The sequence below is a fragment of the Macaca mulatta genome, chromosome 5 (assembly GCF_049350105.2).
Source record: "Macaca mulatta isolate MMU2019108-1 chromosome 5, T2T-MMU8v2.0, whole genome shotgun sequence".
NCBI classification, from domain to species: domain Eukaryota; kingdom Metazoa; phylum Chordata; class Mammalia; order Primates; family Cercopithecidae; genus Macaca; species Macaca mulatta.
This window is the reverse complement of record NC_133410.1, coordinates 167631655-167657926: the sequence shown is the minus strand read 5'-3', so window position 1 is coordinate 167657926 and position 26272 is coordinate 167631655. Positions and strand designations below refer to the sequence as shown.

Genomic DNA, 26272 nt, shown 5'->3' with positions numbered 1-26272 from the left:
CTTGCTCTTCAATCTCTCACAGCTACACAAAAACAGGATGGGGATCAGATATGAATGAAGATTAGAAACACAGAAATGCTATCAAATTCTTCCTTATTTCAATTATTGGCATTCTATGATACTATATTTCAATTTTTTTAACTCACTTTTTTTTTTTTTTTGAGACGGAGTCTCACTCTGATTGTGCAGTGGCACGATCTCAGCTCACTGCAAGCTCCGCCCCCCAGGTTCACGCCATTCTCCTGCCTCAGCCTCCCAAGTAGCTGGGACTACAGGCGCCCGCCACCACGCCTGGCTAATTTTTTGTATTTTTAGTAGAGATGGTGTATTTTTAGTAGAGACGGTGTTTCACCATGTTAGCCAGGATGGTCTCGATCTCCTGACCAAACTCACGAGTTTCTAAAACTCATTTCTAGTCATTCAGAAATGCATAAATTTGATGAAGCCATTTTTCAATACAGTAACTAAAAAATACAACTTAAATACTTTTGTTATTTTAAGCTCCAGGATATATGTGCAGAATGTGCAGGCTTGTTATAGGTAAAAGTGTGCCATGGTGGTTTGCTGCACCTATTAATCCATCACCTAGTTATTAAGCCCAGCATGCATTAGCTGTTTTTCCTGATGCTCTCCCTCCCCTAACACTGACAGACCCCAGTGTGTGTTATCCCCTCCCTGTGTCCATGTGTTCTCATTGTTCAGCTTCCCACTTATAAATGAGAACATGCAGTGTTTGGTTTTCTGTTCCTGTGTTAGTTTACTGAGGATAATGGCTTCCAGCTCCATCCATGTCCCTGCAAAGGACATGATCTCACAGCCTGCCGAGTATTCCATGGTGTACATGTACCACATTTTCTTTTCCAGTCTATCAGTGATGGACATTTGGGTTGATTCCATGTCTTTGCTATTGTGAATAGTGCTGCAATGAACATATGCTTCCATGTATCTTTATAAGAGAATGATTTACATTCCTTTGGGTATATACCCAGTAATGGTATTGCTGGGTCAAATGATATTTCTGGTTCTAGGTCTTTGAGGAATCACCACACCATCTTCCACAAAAGCATTCCTATTTCTCTAGAGCCTCACCAGCATCTGTTGTTTCCTGACTTTTCAATAACTGCCATCTGACTGGCGTGAGATGGTATCTCACTGTGGTTTTGATTTGCATTTATCTACTGATAGTGATATTGAGCTTTTTTTCCATGCTTGTTGGCTGCAATGAATGTCTTCTTTTGAGAAGTGTCTGTTCATGTCCTCTGCCCACTTTTTGATGGGATTGTTTTTTTCTTCTAAATTTGTTTAAGTTCCTTGTAGACTGTGAATATTAGGCCTTTGTCAGATGGGTAGATTGCAAAAATTTTCTCCCATTCTGTAGGTTGTCTGCTCACTTCGATGATAGTTTCTTTTGCTGTACAGAAGCTCTTTAGTTTAATTAGATCCCATTTGTCAACTGCTGCTTTTGCTGCAATTACTTTTGATGTTTTCATCATAAAATCTTTGCCCGTGCCTATGTCCTGAATGGTACTGCCTAGATTTTCTTCTGGGTTTTTATAGTTGTGGGTTTTACATTTAAGTCTTTATCTATCTTGAGTTAATTTCTGTATAAGGTGTAAGGAAGGGGTCCAGTTTCCATTTTCTGCATATAGCTAGCCAGTTTTCCCAGCACCATTTATTAATAGGGAATCCTCTCCCCACTGCTTGTTTTTGTGTCAGGTTTGTCAAAGATCAGATGTTGTAGACGTGTGGTCTTATTTCTGAGATCACTATTCTGTTCCACTGGTCTATGTGCCTGTTTTTGTACCAGTGCCATGCTGTTTTGGTTACTGTATCTTTGCAGAATACTTTGAAGTCAGGTAGCGAAGAAATACTTTTAACAATTTGACCAAATATTCCCTAATACATTTGACTGCGTTTTTTGGGGTTTTTTTTTTTTTTTTTTTTTTTTTTGGTGAGACGGAGTCTCGCTCTGTCGCCCAGGCTGGAATGCAGTGGCCAGATCTCAGCTCATTGCAAGCTCCGCCTCCCGGGTTTAGGCCATTCTCCTGCCTCAGCCTCCCAAGTAGGTGGGACTACAGGCGCCAGCCACCTCGCCCAGCTAGTTTCTTTGTATTTTTTAGTAGAGACAGGGTTTCACCGCATTAGCCAGGATGGTCTCGATCTCCTGACCTCGTGATCCGCCCGTCTCGGCCTCCCAAAGTGCTGGGATTACAGGCTTGAGCCACCGCGCCCGGCCTTGACTCCGTTTAAAAGGAAATGGACTTTGTAAGAATGCATGAAGTAGCTCAGAGGAAAAAAAAATCAGAAACTTTTTGCCTTGCAGAATTCAAATAGTTTCTCTATGAAGAAATGGATAAATGTCAAATAGGTTTAGTCCACACCTGTATGTTTACACATTTTTCATTTTATTTTATACAATTAGTTACTTCAAAACCTGGCCTGCTCTTTTCTTTTTCATTTGTGCCCTCAAATGCAACTTATTATTTAAAACATCAAATACCAGCAAAAGTTTCTTAAAATACAGAAAACAAGGGATTTATGTCTTTATTATTAAAAATAGTAAATACCTTCCTGTTTACATTATATTTACAATTATCTAAAATGTTAGGTCTCATATTTTTAATTCAATCTTTTAACACCAATTTCAGTTATGAAAAAAATCTGTAACATTAAAAACAGCATTCATTCTCTGGTATTTACCACCAAAAAATAAAAAAAGGAAAGACAGTTGGCTAATTCATGCGATTGGGGAGGGGGGCTGACTTCATAACCTAAATGTAAAGGCATACATATGAGGGGGAAAATGTGTAGAGACCGTTTGCCTTAATTTGATTTTTAAAATTCCTTTTTCTTTTCTTTTTATATCCTACTAAAGTCCTTTTAAGACATCTAGATGAAAGTATTCAATATACTCAGGTTAGATAACACTATTATCCATAGCTGTAACAGTGCCTCTGACTAGACTTTTTAAACACACCCCTTCCATTCATTCCCTTCCCTCCCCTTCCACCCCCTCACTCCTACCAAAAGTAACAATTTAAAGAATTTTTAAGGTCACAGGAAAGAAAAAAATGGGGAAGAGGGAATTCACAATTTAAATTTCACTGGGATTGACTTCTTTAAACTACTACCACAATTTTTCTATTTTGCTTAACATACATGGAATATTCTATTTCCTACAATTTTTCTTATACCAAATATTCTAATTTACTTAAATTCAGAATCACAAAACATTAAACACTGATAAAATACACTCCGTCTTGGGAATATCAACAAAATTCAGGTAGGAATAAAGGTGAATAAATTGTTAAAATTCTGGCCAAGCAAGGTGGCTCACACCTATAATGCCAGCACTTTGGGAGGCCAAGAGGGGAAGATCACTTGAGCCCAGAAGTTCAAGACCAGCCTGGGCTACATAGCAACACCCAGATCTTAAAAAATTCAAAAATTAGGGCCGGGCACAGTGGCTCACGCCTGTAATCCCAGCACTTTGAGAGGATGAGGTGGGCAGATCATGAGGTCAGGAGTTCGAGATCAGCCTGACCAACATGGTGAAACCCTGTCTCTACTAAAAATAACAAAAATTAGCTAGGCATGGTGGTGTGCACCTGTGATCCCAGCTACTCAGGAGGCTGAGGCAGGAGAATCACTTGAACCCAGCAGGCGGAGGTTGTTGGGAGTGAGCTGAGATCGCGCCACTGCACTCAAGCCTGGGCAACAGAGCGAGATTCCATCTCAAAAAAAAAAAAAAGAAAATTAGCCAGGTATGATGGTGCATGCCTGCAGTCCCAGCTACTCAGGAGCCTAAGGTGGGAGGATCCTTGAGCCCAGGACAAGGCTGCAGTGAGCCATGATCATGTCACTGCACTCCAGCCTGGGTGACACAGTGAGATCCTGTTGCAAAAATAAATAAAATAAAATAAATAAACCTATTTTATCTCTTTTCATCCATTTATTTATTAGCTATTATGTGTGTGTGTGCTTTCAAGTTTCTCCAACTAATATATATACTGCCTCAACCATTTTACTAGTGGTCCAATACATACAAAATACTCACTTAAAAGGTACTAGGCTCTTCATTAAGAGTAAATTATCAAACAGGAAAAAAAGATTCTTTTTGCTTTTTTTTTTTTTTTTTTTTTTTTGAGACAGAGTCTCACTCTGTCACCCAGGCTGGAGGGCAATGGTGCAATCTCGGCCCACTGCAACCTCCACCTCCTGGGTTCAAGTCATTCTCTGGCCTCAGCCTCCCAAGTAGCTGGAATTACAAGCATGCACCACCAGGCCCGGCTAATTTTTTGTATTTTTAGTAGAGAAGGGGTTTCGCCATTTTGGCCAGGCTCATCTCGAACTCCCAACTTCAAGTGATCCACCCGCCTCAGTCTCCCAAAGCACGGGGATTACAGGAGTGAGCCACCATGCTCAGCCTAAAAGATTTTTTAAAAAGTAATAATTTGGCATCCCCTTTTCAGGATCACAAAAAAATACTTCAAAAGCTATGCTTCCCTTTTTTAACTTTGAATTTTAAAATAATTTTAGAGTAAAAAAGGTTATTTAAAAAACAGGTCAAAGATCCCCCGTTTACCCAGCTTCCTATAATTTAGCATCTACAATAATTGTGGTAAAATTATCTAAATATTCCAATTTCATCAGTCATCCTAATAATGTTTTTTTGTTGTTGTTCTTGTCCAGGATCAATTCCAGAATCCTACACTGCATTTGGTTATCACATTTCCTCAGTTTCTTCCAATGTATGGTAGTTCTTGGGCATTTCTTCATCTTCCACACCCTCAATACTTTCGGGGAGTACTGGCCAGTTATTCTGTAGAATGTCCTTAAATTTGAGTCTGTCTGATATTTGCTCCACTTAGGTTGATTTTTAGTTAAGAATACCAGAGATGCCTCTTTCTCAGCACATTATATCAGGAGACACATGATGTTGACATGTCTTATTACTATTATTATTACTTATTACTTTGATGATCTGGTTAATTTGGTGTCAGCAGTTTTCTTCACTATTAAGTATTGATTTTTTCCTTTATAGTTAATTAATTGTGTGGGGGAGATATTTTGAGACTATGCAAATATCCCAATGATATGATCTATGATGTTATTTTTCATCATACCTTCACCCACTAATTTTGGCATCCATTGATGATTCTTGCCTGTAGCAACTGCTACTGTGGCGTTTGCCTGCTGGTGATTTTCGATTTCCATCATTCCTTCATTTTCTAATTAGAATTCTACCGTAACAAAGAGCTGTCTCTTCTCCTGCTTTTTATTCAATTACTTACTTATATCAGTATGTGCTCATGGATATTTTCTTCCCTAGGGGTAATACTCCGTTACTGCCATTATTTGCTTCTCAAATTGTCCCAGTTTTGGCCATTGGGACTCCCTTTTGTATATACAGTCATTAGACTTTCTTCTGATTTTTTAAATTTCAATTGGAGAATATGAAGGCTAAGGCTAACCTTACTACTTCCATTATGACCAAAAAAAATACGAAAATGAAATACATGTATCAAAATCTCCCAAATGTAGTATGCTATCACAACTCTTGCTCACCCAAGACCTTATGCTCTTTGCTCTATATTTATACACATTATCACAAAACTTTCTCTTCATTGTCACTATTAAACCCATTTACCTTTTACCACCAACCCCCCAATCCTCAGACATTACTGGTATTTTGGAAGCACAAGGCCAAACTATTCACTAACAACAACAGAAATTCATTTTAACCAAAAGGTAATGAGCCTTAATGATGCTGCGCAGGGGGAGGGGAGCCAATCTCCAAAGGCCATACTACACGATTCCAATTAATAACATTTTTGAAATGACAAAGTTATAGAAATGGAACAGATCAGTGATCCCCAGAGGTGGGGTGGGGAAGTGACTGTGGCTATAAAGTCCAACAAGAACCATTTGCAGTGCTGGAATTGCTTTGTTTCTTGATTGCACTGATGTCAATATCCTGATTGTGATATTACACTACAGTTTTATAAGCTATTACTAATGGTAGAAACCGCGTAAAGGGTACACAGGATCTCTCCCCATTATTTCCTTCAATTGTATATGAATCTATATTTACCTCAATTATTTGAGATAATTCAATAACTGACATAATCACTTGAACACAGTGTTAACTATATAAATCAGAAGGAAGTCTAATGACTGTATATATAAAAGGGAATCCCAATGGCCAAATTTGGGACAATTTGAGAAGCAAATAATGACGGTAATGTAGTATTAAAAAGTTTAAGAAAGAAAATGATTCCACTTAAAAAATAAAATAAATTTTAAAAAATAATGAGTCTTAAATCTAGAATGAATTTTTAGGAGAAATCAGATAATCACCATAGTACCATAAACCTCTCAGATCCATTGATTGCTAGCTTCTAAGAAAGTTACTATCAGGCCTTCCCAGAATGACCTAATGATTAGTTCTTGTTCAGTGTTCTCTATCTTTCTTCTTAGTTTTTATGTCGGGTGGAAACAAATACCATGAGCTACAGAACAGAAAGGTGCCAAGGGGCAGATACTATACTGTGTCGGTTTGTCAACTAAACTGCAAATGGCAGCAAAATGTAAATTTTTATTCACTTATTTTAATTCTAAAGCTCCACAGTCCATTATTTTCAACCTGTGGAAGGAAAGCAATGAGAAACAATAGCCAGAGGAAGAGGAGTTTAGTTCCAATGACAAAACAAAGTTCCACTTCAAGTCATTGACACTAACTCTCCCAAAACACTTCTTATACATACTGGATATTAAAGTACAGAAGAGGTGGAGCCAGGACAACTTAAAATCCAAGAACCAAGCTGTTCCCTCCACAAAAAAAACAATAACCCCACCACCACCGCACCCAGGGTAAATTCTTTCACAGACTGGAGGGAAAAAGGAAACAGCTGAATATAGCTAGAAACACACCCCTCTTAAAATTCAGTAGGTGGTGGCGATTTTGCATGTGAAAACAGGGGTGGTTTTTTTTTTTCCTGAAAAAATAAAAATCTTAACAGTCAAAATAATGTGGCAATAAACTTATTTTTCTTCCCACAATGACTGATACAATCACTTGAACATAGTTTTAACTACATAAATACATATAAATATATATATATATATTCTAGCTCCGATAAAGCTACAAAAGATCAAGTGTATGTACTACAAATTCCTTCTCCTCCTAATTTACCAATATCAGTTAATTTATCTAAACAAAAAATGGTATAGAGGAGTAAGAAACTGTTCTCAAAGACTCAATGCCATCATTACATTGTGCCATCACGAGTCAATTTTGAGTTTTTATATAAATAAGTTCACTTTTGCCTGCTTAAATTTAGAAGTTCTCCAACTCTTCCAAATGATGAAATGTTTGGAAATCACATTATCATTACAGAGTAAGAAATATATTTAGTGTAACTATACGGTGGTGTTTTGGGTTTTGTTTGTTTTTTTTGAGACATAGTTTCGTTCTTGTTACCCAGGCTGGAGTGCAATGGTGCAATCTCAGCTCACTGCAACCTCTGCCTCCCAGGTTCAAGTGATTCTCCCGTCTCAGTCTCCCCGAGTAGCTGGGATTACAGGCACCCACCACCACGCCCGGTTAATTTTTTTGTATTTTTAGTAGAGACGGGGTTTCATCATGTTGGCCAGGCTGGTGTCGAACTCCTGACCTCAAGTGATCCACCTGCCTCGGCCTCCTAAAGTGCTGCGATAGAGGCATGAGCCACAGCACCCAGACTAGTTTAACTATATGATGAACCAGATATTTCAAACTAGATTCCCAGAATGTACATGTAGAAGATACTAATGTTTAAGTGAAAAAAATAGTGTGAGAAATCTTACAAATCAAGAATACTATATTCGACAACTTGGATTTTTTCCCATGAACTATGAAATATCCATGATCATCCTGTGCCATAATTAGGATGCACTGGTATAATTCAAGCATAGTTTTAATATAATGAGATATAAAAGGTGCACACATTCAGCCAGCCTGTCCAGTAGATTCTACTCCTGCAATATTTCTAATCCATCACCACTGTGTAATTCAGCGTCCCAACCATCTCAAGCCAGGAAAATGAACACCAGTCGTTAACAGAACTCTTGATCTCCTCCCTACTCTCACAAACCATAAGCTTCTAAACGCCAGTAATCATTCCTCATCCCTTCCTCAGTCCTCTTGTTCCCCGCACACTCAACAAACATCTACACATGTCGTCTTACCATGTGTGCTACTCATACGACAGTAGGTCAATCTGGAATACACTTCATGTCTGCTAGTTCACTGGTAAGTGAATTCTTACTCCCCTACGACTCAATACATATTCATCTAGGAAGTCCATATCCTCTTCAGTGCTGTCATAGGATAGGTGTTATAGCACTAATGAATTACAACCTACTTATAAGATAACAATAGATTAGTGAGTTACTTGAGGGACACACATTTCATCTTTGAATTCCCAAGGCCTGTTAAATAATAGGTATTTTATAAAATATGCTATAAAGAGGACTAACATTAGGCATTACACTAAATAATGTACTTTCACTTAATCCACAAAACCTCAGAAAGCTATTATCATTTTACCGACAAAGAAACTGTTACCAAAAATAGAGTGAAGAGAAGGAATATCCCATAAAATACAGATGATTAAGGACAAATAATTTTCAGTGGTTTCCATATCTCCTAAGTCTAAATCAAATTTACCTTTTTTTAAAATAGAAACGGGGCCTTGCTATGATGCCCAGGCTGGTCTTGAACACCTGGGCTTCAAGAGATCCTCCCACCTCAGCCTCCCAAAGTGCTGGGATTACAGGTATGTGTGTCACCACTCCTGGCCAAAGTTACTTCCACATAAAATTTACAAAAAAGGAGTAATTTTTTTTCCTCATTAAGTTTTCATATGAGTCAAGCAAAATCAGAGTTTTTATTTCTAGAAGGTTATCATATCATTATTTCAGATAGTCCATTTATATCTGAGGCATATCCCATTACAATTTTATGTTACTTGAATTTCAAATTATCACCAATGGACTAGGTGCAGTGGTTCACACCTGTAATCCCAGCACTTTGGGAGGCTGAAGCAGGAGGATCACTTCTGCCCAGGACTTCATGACCAGTCTAGGCAACAAAGCGAGACCCTCATCTCTACAAAAAATTGTTTAAATTAGCCAGGCACAGAGGCATAAACCTGTAGACCCAGCTAGACAAGAGGCCGAGGTGGGAGGATTATTTGAGCCTGGGAGATAGAGGCTGCAGTGAGCCCAGGCAACAAAGCAAGACCCTATTCCAAATATATATTTCTCTCTCTCTTACCAAACTTGGTCTGTGGCCACACCATCCTGAAAGCACCCCATCTCATCAAATATCACCAAAGAAAGACCTTATTGTGATTCTTTGAATCATCCAAAATCTACCCAAATAAGTTTTTTTCAGGTCCAAAGTAAAATTTAAATGAAAAACTGCAGTGAATTTTCTTGTGACGCAAACAATATTTTCTTTCAAAACCGAGATTTAGAATAACAGTGCATCCTTCCTTTCTTAAAAACAGTGAGATTAAATGATAGCAATAAGAAGTCATAACTAGTTTGATTTTATGTTCCTTCTTGAGAGAAAAACCAAGGTGGTCATCTTCTCCTAAAAAAAAAAAAAAAAAAAAAAAAAAAATCTGTGAAATTCCAGCATTTGGGAATGACTGCAACTGCATTAACCAGTATCTGCATACAGCATTGCAGTTGGAGAGATTTTCATTTTGAATCTCAGCCAAGATATGCAAAGCTAATAATGGAACTGTTAATTACTAAATGTTTAAAGGGTTATTTGAAGGCGACTAAGGTTCTATCAATATTGCAAGGAACGTTAATATTTTTTATCATAAATTTAAGTTCTCATTTGTTCAAAGTCACATGACAACAGAGTTTGAAGTTCATGTTTCCGTTACAAATGTATTTCTGTACCAAGAAATTCAAATGTCATTGTGATGAAATCTAACTGCTTGTGGCCAATCATTTCTTTATGACATATGCTTTTTAAATGGCATACAGATAATTTAGTTGTATTCTATGAACAAAAACTACTTGAGAAACAAATATTACTAAAGCCCCAAAATGGGCTAAAATGCAATGAAAGTATAAGCTGACAAATACAAGTCTGCTTATAAACAATGGTAAAAAGAAACTCAAATGGAAAATTTAACCATAACAGACACAATTCTTCCAGTAGATTTGAAAGTTAAATATTTGTCAGATACTCTTTCATGCCGTTTCTCATAATTTACAGTTCTCTGGGCTAAAGTTATTTTTTTCAGCCCTCTCATTATGACTCAAGATGAATTCTACTGAGTGACTTCGCAATGAATTAAGTCCTGTATTCTTTATAACACATTAATGGGTTAGTAACTACATCAAAAGTTATAATAGCCAAAAAAAAAAAAAAAAAGTAAGATTATTAACTAGGAGGAGATGGGGTGGGGGTTATTTTACACATAACATTTTTAAAAGTAACTTTTACAACTACCTAAAAATGCATTACATTAGGTCTTTAAAGAGAGGAAACAATTTTGCAATAGATGTTTCACCTGAAAAACCAAAAACAGTATGCATTTAAACACTCTACAGAAGCAATTTCAAAGGGCCTGAACTCAACAAGTTAATAAAATGGTTTAGAAAAATCATTTTATTGTATAAGCCTTGGGGGATAAAAGCTGTTTGTAATTTATTTACAATCTTTTACTTCACCAAATTGCCTTGGTGACCAAGCTTCTCATTTAAGTGATTAAAGACATAAACCCAAATAATTAAATAAAGCAATTACTTAAGAGTCCTGTTTTTCAACAGAGGTGCACTGAGAAATATCAGTAGAATGTTTTCAGGGCTCATTATTTTCAAGGAAGTTTGTTATTTAGAATACAATGCCCCATTGACTAGAACTCAGCCAGGTTTCCAGACACACAATATGGGATACACATTGGATTAAAGAGTTTTTTCCTCCTCTCAGAATATCAGGTGAAACAGTGATAGTCTCTGGAAACTGAACTATGTATAACCTGGCTAAAACTTCGATGATAATTTTTGGTATTTTTCCTTACTCTTCCCCCTCTCTAAAGATATAACCAAAATGTGTTTCCATTTTTCAGGTGGACATGAAAAGCTCCCAGTTTACGAAAGTTCCTAGTACTCTTCCCACCCCCAGATTCTCTTCAAGCCAACTTCTTAGGTTACACTAATGACATCAGGATTACTTCTAGGCAACTGATTGACCTAAATACAAAACTATGTTTTCACGGAGCTTGGGAAATGAATGAGGCCGGCAAGACTTTAAAAAACAAATAGAATTGAATAGCAGAGGAAAAAAAATTATATATGTTCCCCAATTCTTTTCCATTTGCCTATAACGAGAATCACACAAACTCCTTTATCGAGTCTATCCTCAGAAAGAAGCACAACAGCAAACCTTTCCTAATTCCTGTCCTTCTGTTCATGATATCAAGCTTATTTAACAAGGTTGCTTTTCTAATATTAAAAATTCTAACTCACAAACATTTATAAGACAAGGCTGTATGGAAAATCTTCCAGCGTTCCATTAACAAAGCATTCTTAACATAAAAAGTACCTTCTACAAAAACTTTATATATATAACTTTTGAGTAAATTTCAAATTTTTAGAAGATTACTCCTGGCCAGTCAGGTAAAGATGGAAAACGTTCACATTCTGAACAACTTTCTCTTGAAAACAAATAAACATGGGGTTTTGTAGTAATAACCAAACGAACATCAAAGTTAATAGGGCTGACACTTAGGAATGTTTGAAATGTTTGGTAGGTTTCCTTATGTTTACTTTTTCTATGACGGTCTGGTGGGGCAAATGTGCTGCTTTCCGACTGTCAATAAAGCTTTCATGTCGTGGGGTTAGTAGTAGCTGGCGCAGGCCAAGTTTTGTGTTGGGTCAGTTTTTACTCTATTCTACACAACTGGCAGGGGAACAGGAAAGTTTAACAGTTCATTTACTTGACACGGTCGGCCCACAGTCACAGTGGAGGTTTTGTCTCTTCTAGTCTTATTTGGTGACCCGCCTCCCAACCTGATAGTAGGTTTTAGTCATTGTTATTCTTCTAACTAATCAACCAAATGCACCGCTTCCCCCTCTCTAATTTCCACCAAAGGCCTCTGACATCATTTTCTGACCAGCCTTGGTAGGTTCCAATACTCTCAGCATGCGTAATTTCACTTGGCACTTAAAACAATATTCTTGAAAGGAAATGAAATATCTCACTGAAATCTGCTTTTCCTTCACACTGAGACAGGGAATGTGCATTTTCAGATGCAGAAGACTGATCCAACTGACAATTTTAAAACAAATAAATGAGAAAGGCACAGGAGAGGCAGCGCGTGCAACACCAAGAGAAGAACAAGATCAAAGCAGGACATTCCTTGTTGGGATAAAAATAGTCTTTTAAAATGGGAACTTTCTGGAGACACTGAGATAAATTTTCTTGTAAAATTACAGCCATCTTCCACACGTTTGATAAGTATGTGCAATCTATCCATGATCTCCCAGATGTGACAGCTCCATCAAGGAAAATGAAAAATCAAAAACGGTACCAGGTGCCATTCTTGGGGCTTGTCCAAAAGCAGCCAGGGGAAGATTATATTTTATTATGTTCTCCCCACAGTAAATAATAATCAACATGAGAGAAGGAGAGCATTTGGATTTGAACAGATGGCATCCAACACCTAACAAGCGAAGCAACACTTTCAAGCATTAGATCCTAAACGTCTGATGGTCCCAAGGATCAGGAGGGCTTATTTGTCTTAAGAGGGTTGGCAGGCAGGACCTCCTGTAGTCACCATCCCAACGCTTAGGAATATGCGTCATTATCCAGTCAGCAACTAAAAGGGGAGAAAATTAAGCTACCACATTTTCATAAAATATCCCCCTCTCCAGTAAAACTTGAGACAACCAAATCCAATCCTATCAGCCGCTACAAGTAAGAGAATAAGCCTGCAGGTAAACAAATGTATAAAGGTTAACAAACTTATCTAATTTTGACAAGGTTGTGCAACACCAAAAGAATCCGCAGGGTGCCCTTCCTGAGGGTGTATTTGAACATGCCTGCTCTGCAGCTATGTCTGCAATTTAAACTAAAAGCATTAACCTAGCTATTCAACTTTTTTTTCTCTTCAATTGAAAGCAGTATCCTTCGAAAAACAAAAGCAAAACAGTAAACTATACATAAACACCTCAATGTTTTACTAGAAGGTCAGCACGGATCTGTCTTTAGCACAACCGTACAGGTTTCCTCCTATACCTTTCAAACACCACTGAACTCCAAGGGTCACTTGCAAGGGGAGGAACGGATCTGAAGTCAGAGGGAGCAAGAGTCGCTGGCCGAGGGGAGATGAGACCCCAACCCCTGATATTCAGAGGCCACCGAGGGCGGCCGGGGAGAAGGAAAGCTAGAGAATACACACACACACACACACACACACTCACACTCACACTCACTCTCTCTCTGTCTCTGTCTGTCTCTCGGCGGGGCCACATGGGGGGAAAGGTCAGTCATGGGTAGGGGAGCGTTAAGGAGCAGAATGTCAAGGAGAGGGAAAAATAAAATCAGGATAGGCGGAGTAAAAGACTCGGAGGTGAGATGCCTTTGGCAGTTGGGGGTCCTAATGCAAGAAGTGGGGTGCTCCGGGCGAACTGTGTCAGGAAGGAGGTGGGAGGACAGGGGAAGACGCAGCCTGCGAGGCAGAAATCCGGCCAAGTGCAGGCGGCCGCCGCGTTCTCACCTGGGGGGTCCTTTCAGGGGGGTTCTTCATCACCGCCTGGCGGAAGCTGTTATCTACGTAGGACGCCATCTCCCCACTGGGGGCCGGGCTGGGGCCGCTCCGCACCCTGGCCGGCCTCCTCCCGGCCCAGCGCCGCTGCTGCCTCCGCCCTGCGCGCTGCGCCCGCCCGCCCGCGGCTAATCAGCCAAACCGCGGCGGCGGCGACGGCGGCGGCGACGGCGGCGGCGCGGGGCCCGCGCGGGGGGGCGCCTTGGCTGGGCCCGGCGGCCGGGAGCGCGGCACAGGCGCGAGGGGCGCTGGACGCAGCCGGGAGGGTCGCGGCGCCCCTAGGCTGCCGTGCGGTGCGCCCCGCAGGCGGAACTCCTCTTTCTCCTCCTCCTCCTGTTCCTCGCCGCTCAGCCGGCTCCCTCCGGCCCAGGCTCGACACGCCTCCCCAGCTCCACTCGGGGGACAGTGGCGGCTCCTCCTGGCCCCAGCGAGCCCGAGTTATTTTTAGGGAGGTACGAGTGGCAGTGGGGAGGGCTGCGGGCAGGCGGAGCCTCCTCCCCAACGGCGCTGAGGGTCGCCCCCTCCTCTCAGGGGTTTGTGCCGCCGCCCAGGGGTCTCCGAGAATCACTTGGATCTTCCGCGTCCCCAGTCCTCGGGCGCTCGGGTGCCTCGGCCGCCGGTCGGGAGGACGGACCGGGTGGGTCTGGCTCAGGTACGGGCGCTGCGAAGCCCGATCGCCTCGGCCGCCGCTCCTGGTCTCTGTCTACTGGGCTCGGCCGTCCCTCCCGACTGCTGCTGCATCCCCTCGGGCCGCCCAGCCGCCGCCGCCGCCGCCTCTGCTGCTCGGGCCGCCGCTGTGGGCTCCGCCGCCGCCGCCTCCCCCCATGAGCGCGCCCGGAGCGGAGCTGCCCCGGCGCCGGCGCCGCCGCGGCCAGAGCACCCGGCCCGGGCTGCAGCCCTCCGGCCCAGTCGCTCTCGGCAACTTTGTTCCTCGTCTGCGCGGGGCGGGGAAGGGGGAAGAGGGGGCCACGGACAGCCCGGGTTTGGACTCCCGGCAGCGGGCGTCCGAGGGCCAAGAGCCGAGCGCCGCGAACCGCGCACAGCCCCCTCAGAGAGAGTGTTTGGGAAGCGGCGATTCCCCTCCTCTTCCTCCGCCTCTTCCTCCTCCTGCGCCTTCTCCGGCCGCCGGAGCCGCTCCTCAGGGAGGAAGCGGCCTCCGAGGCTTGTTGCTTTGTGCTGCAACCATGGTGAGGAATGAGTGACAGCGCGGGGGCGAGTCGGCGGCCGCCGCATCATCGCGGGGCGGGGCAGCCCCGTCGCGCCGGGTCCCGCCTCCCCGCTCCCCGCCCGCCGGCCGGCCGCGCCCTCGCGTCTGACCAGCACCTTCGGTGGCGCCCAGGTGAGCAGCGCTCGGGCCGCTAGGGGGTCGCGGAGCCCTCGGCCGGGCTGGCGGGTCCCTCGCGCGGCCTGGACCCGAGGAGGGGGCGCAAGTCCTGGTGCCCCGGCGAGAAGCGCAGGGCTTTCCTCACGCAGTGCCCCCCCCCACTGTCTCACGTGCGCCCCCTCCCCACACCCGACGCGCCCTACTAGGAGACCCAGCCGCGTCGGGTCGCCGCTCCCCGCCCGCTCCTGACGCCACGCCGCCGCCCCGGGACTGAAAGCTAACCCCGGGCAGAAGACCGGCCCACCAACGCGGGCTGTACTATTCTTTTGGAGCCCAAGAGTTGGGTGCGAGTTGCTTATGTGGCGATAAATCCTCTTAGGATTTATTTTGCTTATTTGTAATTTGCTGCACCCTCCCCTGCTTTCCAAGCCCACTCTGGCACCTCAGACAGTAAAATGACCACGAAATTAGGCAGAGAGGTTTCAACACCAGACCCACTACCACCCCTAGACCAACAAACACTCCAGATTTAAAGGGGATCACTCCTTAGCGACGGACCAGGATGTCAAGTTCTGTGACATAATCAGAAACATTTATTGGTAGATCTGGCTCTGCCTTGGACAGAACAAACCACCTCCTCTAGGTGCTCAAATTTCCAAACCAGACTCACTTGGTGCAGAAACAATACCTGGTCCTTCAAGATGTCACCGCTCCTGCTGCTTCCCTCAGCTCCCCTCCTCTCCTTGCCCTGGCCACGTAGAGGTGTGTAAGATCAGCCCAAGCATCGGGGACCACTCTGCTGTTTTCGTCCCAGGGATTTATTTTTGTTTGCTCCCACCCCCCATAAGTTCATATTTTGATATCTATAGAGACAATGAGTTTTATGTATGAGCTACTACATTGAACTTTCATCAAATTTTCAAACATGTTTGTCAACATCTAGTTTAAACACTTGGAATAGATTGTCAGCTAACATTTTGGGGTTCCTTAAGTCACCTGTGTGCACTAAACAGCTTGTGTGACTTCCTAGCGAAGGCACTGTCCCTACCCAACCTTGTGAAATGGAATCTGAGTTACAAATTGTGTCTATAGACCTTTTTATATTACTCTTGCTGTAACTGCTTCTCTATATTTCTCTTTCACCTCTTAGTTGAGCCCCAACATCAAATTCTCTATGACATAGGCCACTACCTTGAAAGCAGAGGAACATGAATAAGTGCCAGTACAGCTCTGAAAAAAGAGAGGCAGATAAAAGAATTCAAACCCAATGAAGTGAAAAAATATAACTGACATCTCCACCTGGTGTCTAATAGACATCTCAGAATTCACATGTGCAAACCAGGCTCCAGATCTCCTGTCTCAGACACCCACAACCTTCCCCATCCTCTGTTAATCACATCTACACTATTCTCATTGCCCTGATGAAAACCTTGACTTCCTTGACTCCTTTCTTTCTGTTATACCTCAAAAGTGACCGTAAAAATCGTCAGCTCAACCTCCAAAATACCATATCTGAACTCTAATCTCTATCTGCCACCTCTACTGCCATGACCCTGGTCCAATCCAGCATCATGTTTGGCCAGCACTTTGTCATAACCACCCACCTGGTCCCCTTCTTTCTTTCTTTTTTTTTTTTTTTTTTTTTTTTGAGACGGAGTCTTGCTCTGTAGCCCGGGCTGGAGTGCAGTGGCCGGATCTCAGCTCACTGCAAGCTCCGCCTCCCGGGTTTACGCCATTCTCCTGCCTCAGCCTCCGGAGTAGCTGGGACTACAGGCGCCCGCCACTTCGCCCGGCTAGTTTTTTGTATTTTTAGTAGAGACGGGGTTTCACGGTGTTAGCCAGGATGGTCTCGATCTCCTGACCTCGTGATCCGCCCGTCTCGGCCTCCCAAAGTGCTGGGATTACAGGCTTGAGCCACCGCGCCCGGCCTGGTCCCCTTCTTTCTAACCCTGCTTGCCATACAGTTCATTTCCAACGCAGCGCCAAAGTGTGAATTCTTTTCACTTCTTCTCAAATCATTCCTCTGCTTAGCTCCCCATACCACTCGAGCTAAAAGCCAGAGTCTTTACCATGGCCTGAATGACCTATGGACCTTTATTTCTCTGACATCTTCTCCTACTATTCTGTTCCCAAGCACATTAGCCTCCATGCTGTCTCTGAAACAGTAAGCAAATTCCAGTCTCATGACCTTTCCATCTCCTGTTCCCTCTACTGCCTGGATTATCTCTCCCCCTCTCCCCACCCCACTTGCACCCACAAAAACAAAAAGAAAAATGCACACACACAACAACCAAAATATAGAATGTTGTTCCTCCATTGTCATATCTTTGTTTGAATTTCACCTTCCCTGTAACTCCATACACTCTGGTTATCTTCCTTGCTTTACTTACCACCTAACATACTATATATTGTACAGGTGCTCACCCACTTAGGATGGGGTTACATCCTGATAAACCACTGTAAGTCACAAATATCGTAAGTCAGAAATGCACTTAATACCCTGATAAACCCATTATAAAGTGGAAAAATCAAAAGTCAATTTCTTGACCATCATAAATTGAGAACCGTCTATACTTATTTATTTTATGTATTGTTTTATCCCTCCACTGTAATGTAAGCTTCTAAGTCAGGGATGTTTGTCCCTTTTTGTTTACTGCTGTATCCTCAACACAAGACAGGCAGCCAACAAATATGTATTAAATGGATACATGAAGTAGTTCATGTTACCTTGTATTTGTATGAGATTGTTACATACATTATCTTCCTTGTGTCCCTGGTTGGCGGGAGAAGACTGGGAGAGGAAACTTAACCTCTCTGAGCCTGTTTTCTGTTTTATAAAAAGAGAGTAAAAATTGAATAGTCAGGCCAGGCAAAGTGGCTTACTCCTATAATCTCAGCACTTTGGGAGGCTGAACCAGGAGGATAGCTTGAGGCCAGGAGTTCAAGACCAGCCTGGTCAACATAGCAAGACCCCCACCTCTACAAAAACAAAAACAAAAAGTAGCTGGGCATGGTGGGGTGCACTTGCAGTCCTAGATACTCAGGAGGCTGAGGTGGGAGGCTATCTTAAGCCCAGGAATTCGAGGTTGCGGTAAGCTATGATCACACCATGGCACTCCAGCCTGAGTGACAGAGCAAGACCCTATCACAAAAAAAGAAAAAGTTGCATACCGTGAAGATTTGTGAAGATCCAAGATAATACATGCAAAGTGCCTTTGCATAGTGGTTTAACAACAGTATATACTCAATAAATGGTAGTTGTATTTAAGATTATTCTCATCATTGCAATCTTCTGAGGCTAGTGGGACAGTGTTTTCTTATTTACAGGTGAAGAACTGATGCTAAAACAAGCTACATGACTTTTCCTAGTTCCGGGCCTGCCTTTCACTTTAGAAAGTTCTGGAGCCAGCTAACAAATGGGGACCCATATACTCTATCGTAAACACTAAAAGCTACAAATTAACTGGGGAAGTACTGCTGCAGGGAGTACTGGTGTCTGGTCTGCAACTGGAATCTCTTTTTCTTTCCATCTCAACTTCGTCCTATCCCATGGAAAGGTTCACACGTAAGAGGACAACCCAGCCGGGTGCAGTGGCTCATGCCTGTAATCCCAATACTTTGGGAGGCTGAGGTGGGCGGATCACGAGGTCAGGAATTCAAGACCAGCCTGGCCAATATGGGGAAACCCCGTCTCTACTAAAATACAAAAATTAGCCAGGCGTGTTGGCGTGCGCCTGTAGTCCCAGTTACTTGGGAGGCTGAGGCAGAAAAATTGCTTTTACCCGGGAGGCAGAGGTTGTTTGCAGTGAGCCGAGATCAAGCCACTGCACTCCAGCCTGGGTGACAGAGTGAGACTCCATCTCAAGAAAAAGAAAAGGACAACCCAGCCTACACATCTAAGTGATATCACACCTCTCAAAAAAGCCAGTCCTTGGTGATTCCTCTGGCCAAGGACCAGCCTTGGAAGATGATGGCAGGGCAGTCAGGACCAGGCTTCTAGGTGCTCAGAGAGTATGGAACTCCTTGCCCCATGGGGAGGGGGGATGCTAGAGGGGACCTTCTACACCAAACAGGAGTGCCTCTCTGCCAGATCTCACAGCGAGAGTTATGAATTCCGGTTGCAAACCCAAGTCTTTTTTCTCTGTGTGCTCTACTCTGACATTGAATTACATCAATCACCTCAGGTAAGACATAATAGTATGTCTTATCCACCAACAAAATGACTAACTCGCTGTCACCTTCTAAGCTATCATTTAACTTCAATTAAAGCTAATTTTCACACTATGTATAACCTACTTATCTACATATGTCAATAATGCATATCACCACTCAGCATCTAGGACATCAGATACTTGGCATGCGTTGCTGTTTTATTAACATTTGAGCACCAGTAATGTGCTAGGCACAACCTGGAAGACAGAATTAGACAAAGATCTGCCACTCTGCCAATTAGGCTAAACCAAACTGTGTCAACAAACCATAATCAAAGTAAGCCATCTATTATGCTGCCTCATAAAGGCAAGTGTAAAAATGAGAGTTTCTTTGTTCTGTTTCTACCACCATCATATTATCTAGAAAATCATTAGGGAATAGGAAGAGAGACAGAGCACTGGGTTTTAAGTTCAGAAATACTTTTCAAGTTCTGGCCTTAATATCATTCTACTTGTAACTTAAAAAGCTTTGATCTTTCCAACTGTAAAATCTAATACATCCCTAAATATATCATGTGGGTTAGACATTTAGGGTCATCTTTAAAAGTGAATTAAAATATTTGTTTTAAATTCCCATGAGTCCAGCTATGCCCAAGATTAGGGAGATTTTACATACATAGCCATTTTGTTTTAAAAACACGTCGAGCCCTTACTGCTCCATCAATAAATATTTATTGTGTGCTTTCCTGTGTGCCAGGTACTGATCTCCATGCCTGGAATACCAATAATGAATAAGACAAATATGGTTCCTTCCCTGGCCTCCTGGGAGCTTGTTCCATGTGCCAAGCATTGGTTTAATTTACTCACCTCTCCTACAAGGAGGGTGACGATAATAGAAAGGATCCAGGAAACTGCCCTCCTCTGCTAAGACAAGAGATTCCTCTCGTTACTGCTTTCTCCAGTTGTTACAACCCTCTCAAGGCAAGATTTCCAGCTGAGAGAAGTTGGATTCTGTTGAAGACATTCCTCACACCACTCCCCCTTCCCTAGAAACTTTTTTTTTTTAAAGCGTTGTTTTGCAATTACTTTTACCCTTGCAGTCAAGTCAGTAAGAATCTCAGGAGAGTGGAAGGGTGTCGTTTACACAATGTATCATTCTCAGTGAGCACACTCCACTAGGAAATACTGTATTCACCTACAAGTAGCATTCCAGAGAGTCTCTAATGGGGAGTACAATTACAGACATTCAGGGAGAGATACAGTGAGTTCATAAGATAGATCTCAAGATGAAGTGTATCAGAAGCACAGGTAGAGTATCAGACTATTCATTTTGATTGTACAGGAATCATAACATTCAGAGTTGAGGATGCTGCCACAGAACTATTCTAACATAGAGGTCAGGTAGATGTTTCGATATTTTGGAACTGATTCAGAAAAAGGAAACCATCTCCCCCGATTTATCAATATTATTACCTAGGTTCTGCCCTGGACATAATATAAAATAAAAATAAATCAAAAATATACACACTAACAAAACTGTTCTATTCAGTTACACTATTGTATCCCTCACACTGACATAACTACTTTCTTTAATTGATTTGTTTGCACTTGAAATATAGGGCTAGTGGTAGAGAGCAAACTTTGTATTTCCCTTATTGTGAGAAAGCTGATGCTGACATTTCTAAAAGGAAATGCATTGTTAAACTTGTAATCCACTATCAATTTCTTCTATTGTTATGTAGTATTTGGCATTTATTTTTATAAATTGGCCCATGGGATGATGGTCCAAAATCATTTGGCCGCTTTAAGGGGAGTAAAGGAGTTTAGGTAAGAGATACAGATTAAGGGCTTTTTTTTTTTAAAGCCTAAAAGCAGGTAAAATTAAGAACTTTATTTTAAAATCTAACAATATAAATGCACTACATAATCCAAGAGTATTTAATGCACAGATCTTTTAGAGCTTACACTAGATATCATGAAAGCTCAAGTTAGTAATTGAAAAAGAAAAAAACCTCCCATTTCCAACATGCAGAGTTAACCCATTGAGAGAATTCTGTCATCACAGAGCATTGTACAAGATGGTATCTGGGTTTTTCCAGTTCTGTTAAGGTGATTATACACAACTGAAATTACATCCATAAGCAAACTGGTGTGCAGTGCAGAATCTGTAAAAGTGTTCCAAAAAAGTAAAACAGCTGCACTTAGTGCCAACTCTGTTCTCCAGGTGGTATTCAAGGGTAAATGTAAGTGTGCTATAGTACAGCTGTCGACCATAGCAGTGTCAAAATCAGACAAGGTCATTTGAGAAAACAAAACAAAACCAGTATTCTTGGCCAGCTGTGATTTTTAAAATGCCAATACTAATAATCATTCTGAAGTCATGATTATTTAATATTTGTTAAATCCAAGACTAGTGCTAGGCACCATATGTACATAAACAAAGACAAAGTGCTTATGTGTTGAGCTTACAAATCTAAATTAGGCAAAGGAAGTGAAGGGCAAACAAGGGCATGGGAAACACACACTGAGGACCTCTTTAGAAAATGAGGTGTTTTTTAAAATTATTATTATTATTATTATTATTATTATTATTATTATTATTATTTTGAGATGGAGCCTCTCTCTGTCGCCAGCCTGGAGTGCAGTGGCGCGATCTCGGCTCACTGCAACCTCTGGCTCCCAGGTTCAAGTGATTCTCCTGCCTCACCTTCCCGAGTAGCTGGGACTACAGGCACACGCCAACACACCCAGCTAATTTTTGTATTTTTTAGTAGAGACGGGGCTTCACCATGTTGACCAGGATGATCTCGATCTCTTGACCTCTTGATCCCCCCCCCCCCCCCCCCGGCCTCCCAAAGTAGTAGGATTACAGGCATGAGCTACCGCACCCAGCCAGATTGTTATTTTTGTTTTAGCTATCAGAAAGTCCATTATCTTGGCCAGGCGCGGTAGCTCACGCCTGTAATCCCAGCACTTTGGGAGGCTGAGGCGGGTGGATCCCAAGGTCGGGCGATCGAGACCATCGTGGCTAACACGGTGAAACCCTGTCTGTACTGAAAATGCAAAAAATTAGCCGGGCGTGGTGGCAGGCGCCTGTAGTCCCAGCTACTCGGGAGGCTGAGGCAAGAGAATGGTGTGAACCTGGGAGGCAGAGCTTGTAGTGAGCCAAGATTGTGCCACTGCACTCCAGCCTGGGTAACAGAGCAAGACTCCATCTCAAAAAAAAAGAAAGACCATTATCTTGCAAAACAAAAATTAAGGAGGAGGAAAATCAAAGGAGAAAAGCGTATTGCCTTTTTGGGAGTTTAAAGAGGAAGGCTTAAATATGAAATGGCACCATGTATCAAGTTAGAGACCTGAAGGAAGAAAGCACAGGTAAATGGCAAAAAGAGAAACTGTCAGCATTGAATGGAATACAATACAGGGACTAAGTGAAGATAATGTATGAGAAATGGCTCAGAAGAAAGTAGAACTGTCCAAGCCCTTGAGAGGCATATCACAATTGGTCCTGGCCATCTTCTGTGTTTTTCTTTTAGTAACGTTTTACTTATCACCTAAAATAAATAGTACCAGTGATAAGTTCTGGTATGGCATTTAAAACAGAGTTCAGTTTCACCTTGTGCTTATCTCACTTAAAAGGAATGAGTCTATTTCATCATAGTCTTTCTGTAAGAATCCAGTGATAATTAAGCCAAGTCACAAACCAATAAAAACTCATAATACTCCACCCCTACCTGGCCAGGTGCCTCATAGATGGGTCTATTGACACGAAAGAAATAGCATAGAAGTGATTGAAGTAACAGAATTTTATCATATTGCTACAGAGAGGGAAATGCGATCTGCATTATCAATGAAGTCAATAAATGCAGCTTTATAAGGTTATAATAGAATATATGATATAAGTGATATAAAGGAAAAACCTTAGGTCTGATATAAGATAGCCCTGAATTTGAAAAGTTATTGTGATTTACATTAGCTCTGTGCCCTTGAGTAAAGAATTTAACTTCTCTGAGCCTAAATTTCCACCTTTGTAAAATGTGGTTAGAAGAAATATCTTCCTTGTGGTCAGGTGGGTGGTTCACGCCTGTAATCCCAGCACTTTGGGAGGTCAAGGCAACCAGATCACTTGAACTCAGGGGTTTGAGACCAGCCTGGCCAACATGGTGAAACCTAGCCTTCAGAAAAAAAAAGTGCAGAAATCAGCTGGGCGTGGTGGCACACTCATGTACTCCCAGCTAAGGTGGGAGAATCACGTGAACCTGGAGGCAGACGTTGCAGTAAGCCCATATCATGCCACTGCTCTTCAGCCTGGGTGACAGAGAGAGACTCTGTCTCAACAGAAAAAGAAAGAAATATTTTCCTTGCTAGATTGATATGACAATGATTCAAAGCAGGATTAATTTAAAAAAAAAAAAATCATGGCTGGGCATGGTGGCTCACGCCTGTAATCCCAGCACTTTGGGAGGTCGAGGCTGGTGGATCACCTGAGGTCAAGAGTTCAAGACCAGCATGGCCAACATGATGAAACTGCATCTCTACTAAAAGTAGAATAATTAGCTGAGCGTGGTGGCGGGCGCCTGTAATCCCAGCTACTCAGGAGGCTGAGGCAGGAGAATTGCTTGAACCCGGGAGGCAGAGGTTGCAGTGAGCCACGATTGCGCCATTGCACTCCAGCCTGGGCGGCAAAATAAAAACTCAGTCACAAAAAAATAAAATAAAATAATTAAAAAATAAAAAATATTTTTCCTCTGACCCATCTCCCAAAAATAAATTGCATTAGTTCTAGACTATTTATATGGCCCTTCCAGTTTCTATGAAAGAACTTAGGCTAAAAATATATCAACTTGTCTAATTCACTTTACAGAATTTTGAACTTAGAAAACTAAAATAAGCTTTAATTGATTTGTTGTAAACAACCCAGAGCCTCAAATATAAGTAATTTCCATCTGGATCAGTGATTCCTAGATGCAGGTGATCAGCATCTTCGCAATGCTAAAAAGGCTGGCACAGGTAGACAGAGCTGGCAGTCCCCAGAAATCCTGTAGCATCCCACAAGACAGAACAGGAGCTGTGTTGCAGATATGTCAAACTGGGGCTCTGGAGGCATCTCTGCCTTTATTGAATAAATGAAAATTAGAATTTACTCTTACAAATATTTAATCTGTCACCAGGTTTGTGTCCATTTTATAAAGCATGAGATAGTTGTCCTCTATTAATTTGTGTGATTGTCCCATTTTTAAAATTATTTATTTCAAATATTAATATGTACAAATGTAAATATAGCACTCAAAAGGCTAAATCTAAGAAGTGTATAATAAAGTTGAATTAGAGAGATCCAATTTAATTATATTCAAAGGTAATAGTCACAGTGCTGCTTGTAACATTTGCAATTCCCAGGTTTTCAAAAGATTTTAAAATCAAATCAATCTCTGCCATACCCTGGCCCACCACAGGACAAAGAATAATGCTTCAGAAGCTTCTCATTATTCTGTCCAACATTAGCTATAGCAATACAGTCTGATAAACCAAGAGGAGTATGTGCAAAAAGACCTGAGACATTTCTTCTACCAATTTATCTTTTTATTGTATTTTATTTAAAGTTGTGGGATACATGTGAAGGACATGCAGGATTGTTACATAGGTAAACGTGTGTCATGATAGTTTGCTGCACCTATCAACCTATCACCTAGGCATTAAGCCCCGCATACGTTAGCTATTTATCCTGATGCTCTCCCTTCCTTCCTATTCTCTACCAGGCCCTGGTATGTGTTGTTCCCCTCCCTGTGTCCATGTGTTCTCATTGTTCAACTCCCACTTATAAGTGAGAACATGTGGCATTTGGTTTTCTGTTCCTGTGTTAGTTTGCTGAGGATAATGGCTTCCAGTTCCATCCATGTCCCTGTAAAGGACGTGAGGACAAGATCTCATTCCTTTTTATGGCTCCATAGTATTCCATGGTATACATTTACCACATTTTCTTTATCCAGTCTATCACTGATGGGCATTTGAGTTGATTCCATGTCTTTGCTATTGTGAATAGTGCTGCAGTGAACATATACATGCATGTGTCTTTATAATAGAATTCTTTGTATTTCTTTAGGTATATACCCAGTATTGGGATTGCTGGGTCAAATGCTGTTTCTGGTTCTAGATCTTTGAGGAATCACCACACCGTCTTCCACAATGATTGAACTCATTAACATTCCCACCAATAGAGTAAAAGCATTCCTATTTATCCACAGCCTTTCCTGCATCTGTTGTTTCTTGACTTTTTAATCATCACCATTCTAACTGGTGTAGCTAGTATCTCATTTTGGTTTTGATTTGCATTTCTCTAATGATCAGTGATGTTGAGCTTTTTTAAAATATGTTTGTTGGTCGCATAAATGTCTTCTTTTGAGAAGTGTCTCTTCACCTGTCTTTTGCCCACTTCTTTATAGTTTTTTTTTTTTTTGTACATTTGTTTAAGTTTCTTGTAGATTCTGGATATTAGACCTTTGTCAGATGGATAGATTGCAAAAATTTTCTCCCATTCTGTAGGTTGTCTGCTCACTCTGATGATAGTTTCTTTTGTTGTGCAGAGGTTCTTTACTTTAATTAGATTCCATTTGTGAATTGTTGCTTTTGTTGCAATTGCTTTTGGCATTTTAGTCGTGAAGTCTTTGCCCATGCCTATGTCCTGAATAATATTGCCTAGGTTTTCTTCTAGGATTTTTGTGGCTTTAGGTTTTACATTTAAGTCTTTAATCCATCTTGAATTAATTTTTGTATAAGGTGTAAGGAAAGGGTCCAGTTTCAATTTTCTGCATATGGCTAGCCAGTTTTCCCAGCACCATTTATTTAATAGGGAATCCTCTCTCCGTTGCTTGTTTTTGTCAGGTTTGTCGAAGATCAGATGGTTGTGGATATGTGGTCTTATTTCTGAGATCTCTATCCTGTTCCATTGGTCTGTGTGTCTG

The 26272-nt window shown here is 41.7% G+C and overlaps 1 protein-coding gene across 8 annotated transcripts in view; it reads right to left on the bottom strand.

The window, feature by feature from the left end:
* RAPGEF2 (Rap guanine nucleotide exchange factor 2) overlaps positions 1 to 26272 on the bottom strand; it is a 486440-nt gene that overhangs the window by 246641 nt on the left and 213527 nt on the right. For 5 of the 8 annotated variants that reach the window (XM_015139430.3, XM_028848848.2, XM_078002398.1 and 2 more), the window contains exon 1: positions 13791 to 14024. In XM_015139430.3, coding sequence (XP_014994916.2) covers positions 13791 to 13859 — 69 coding nt within the window. In that variant the 5' untranslated portion in view covers positions 13860 to 14024. Of the gene's footprint in view, positions 1 to 13790; positions 15039 to 26272 lie in introns of those variants that run through there. The other 3 variants (XM_028848850.2, XM_015139431.3, XM_078002396.1) reach the window with 2 other exon arrangements.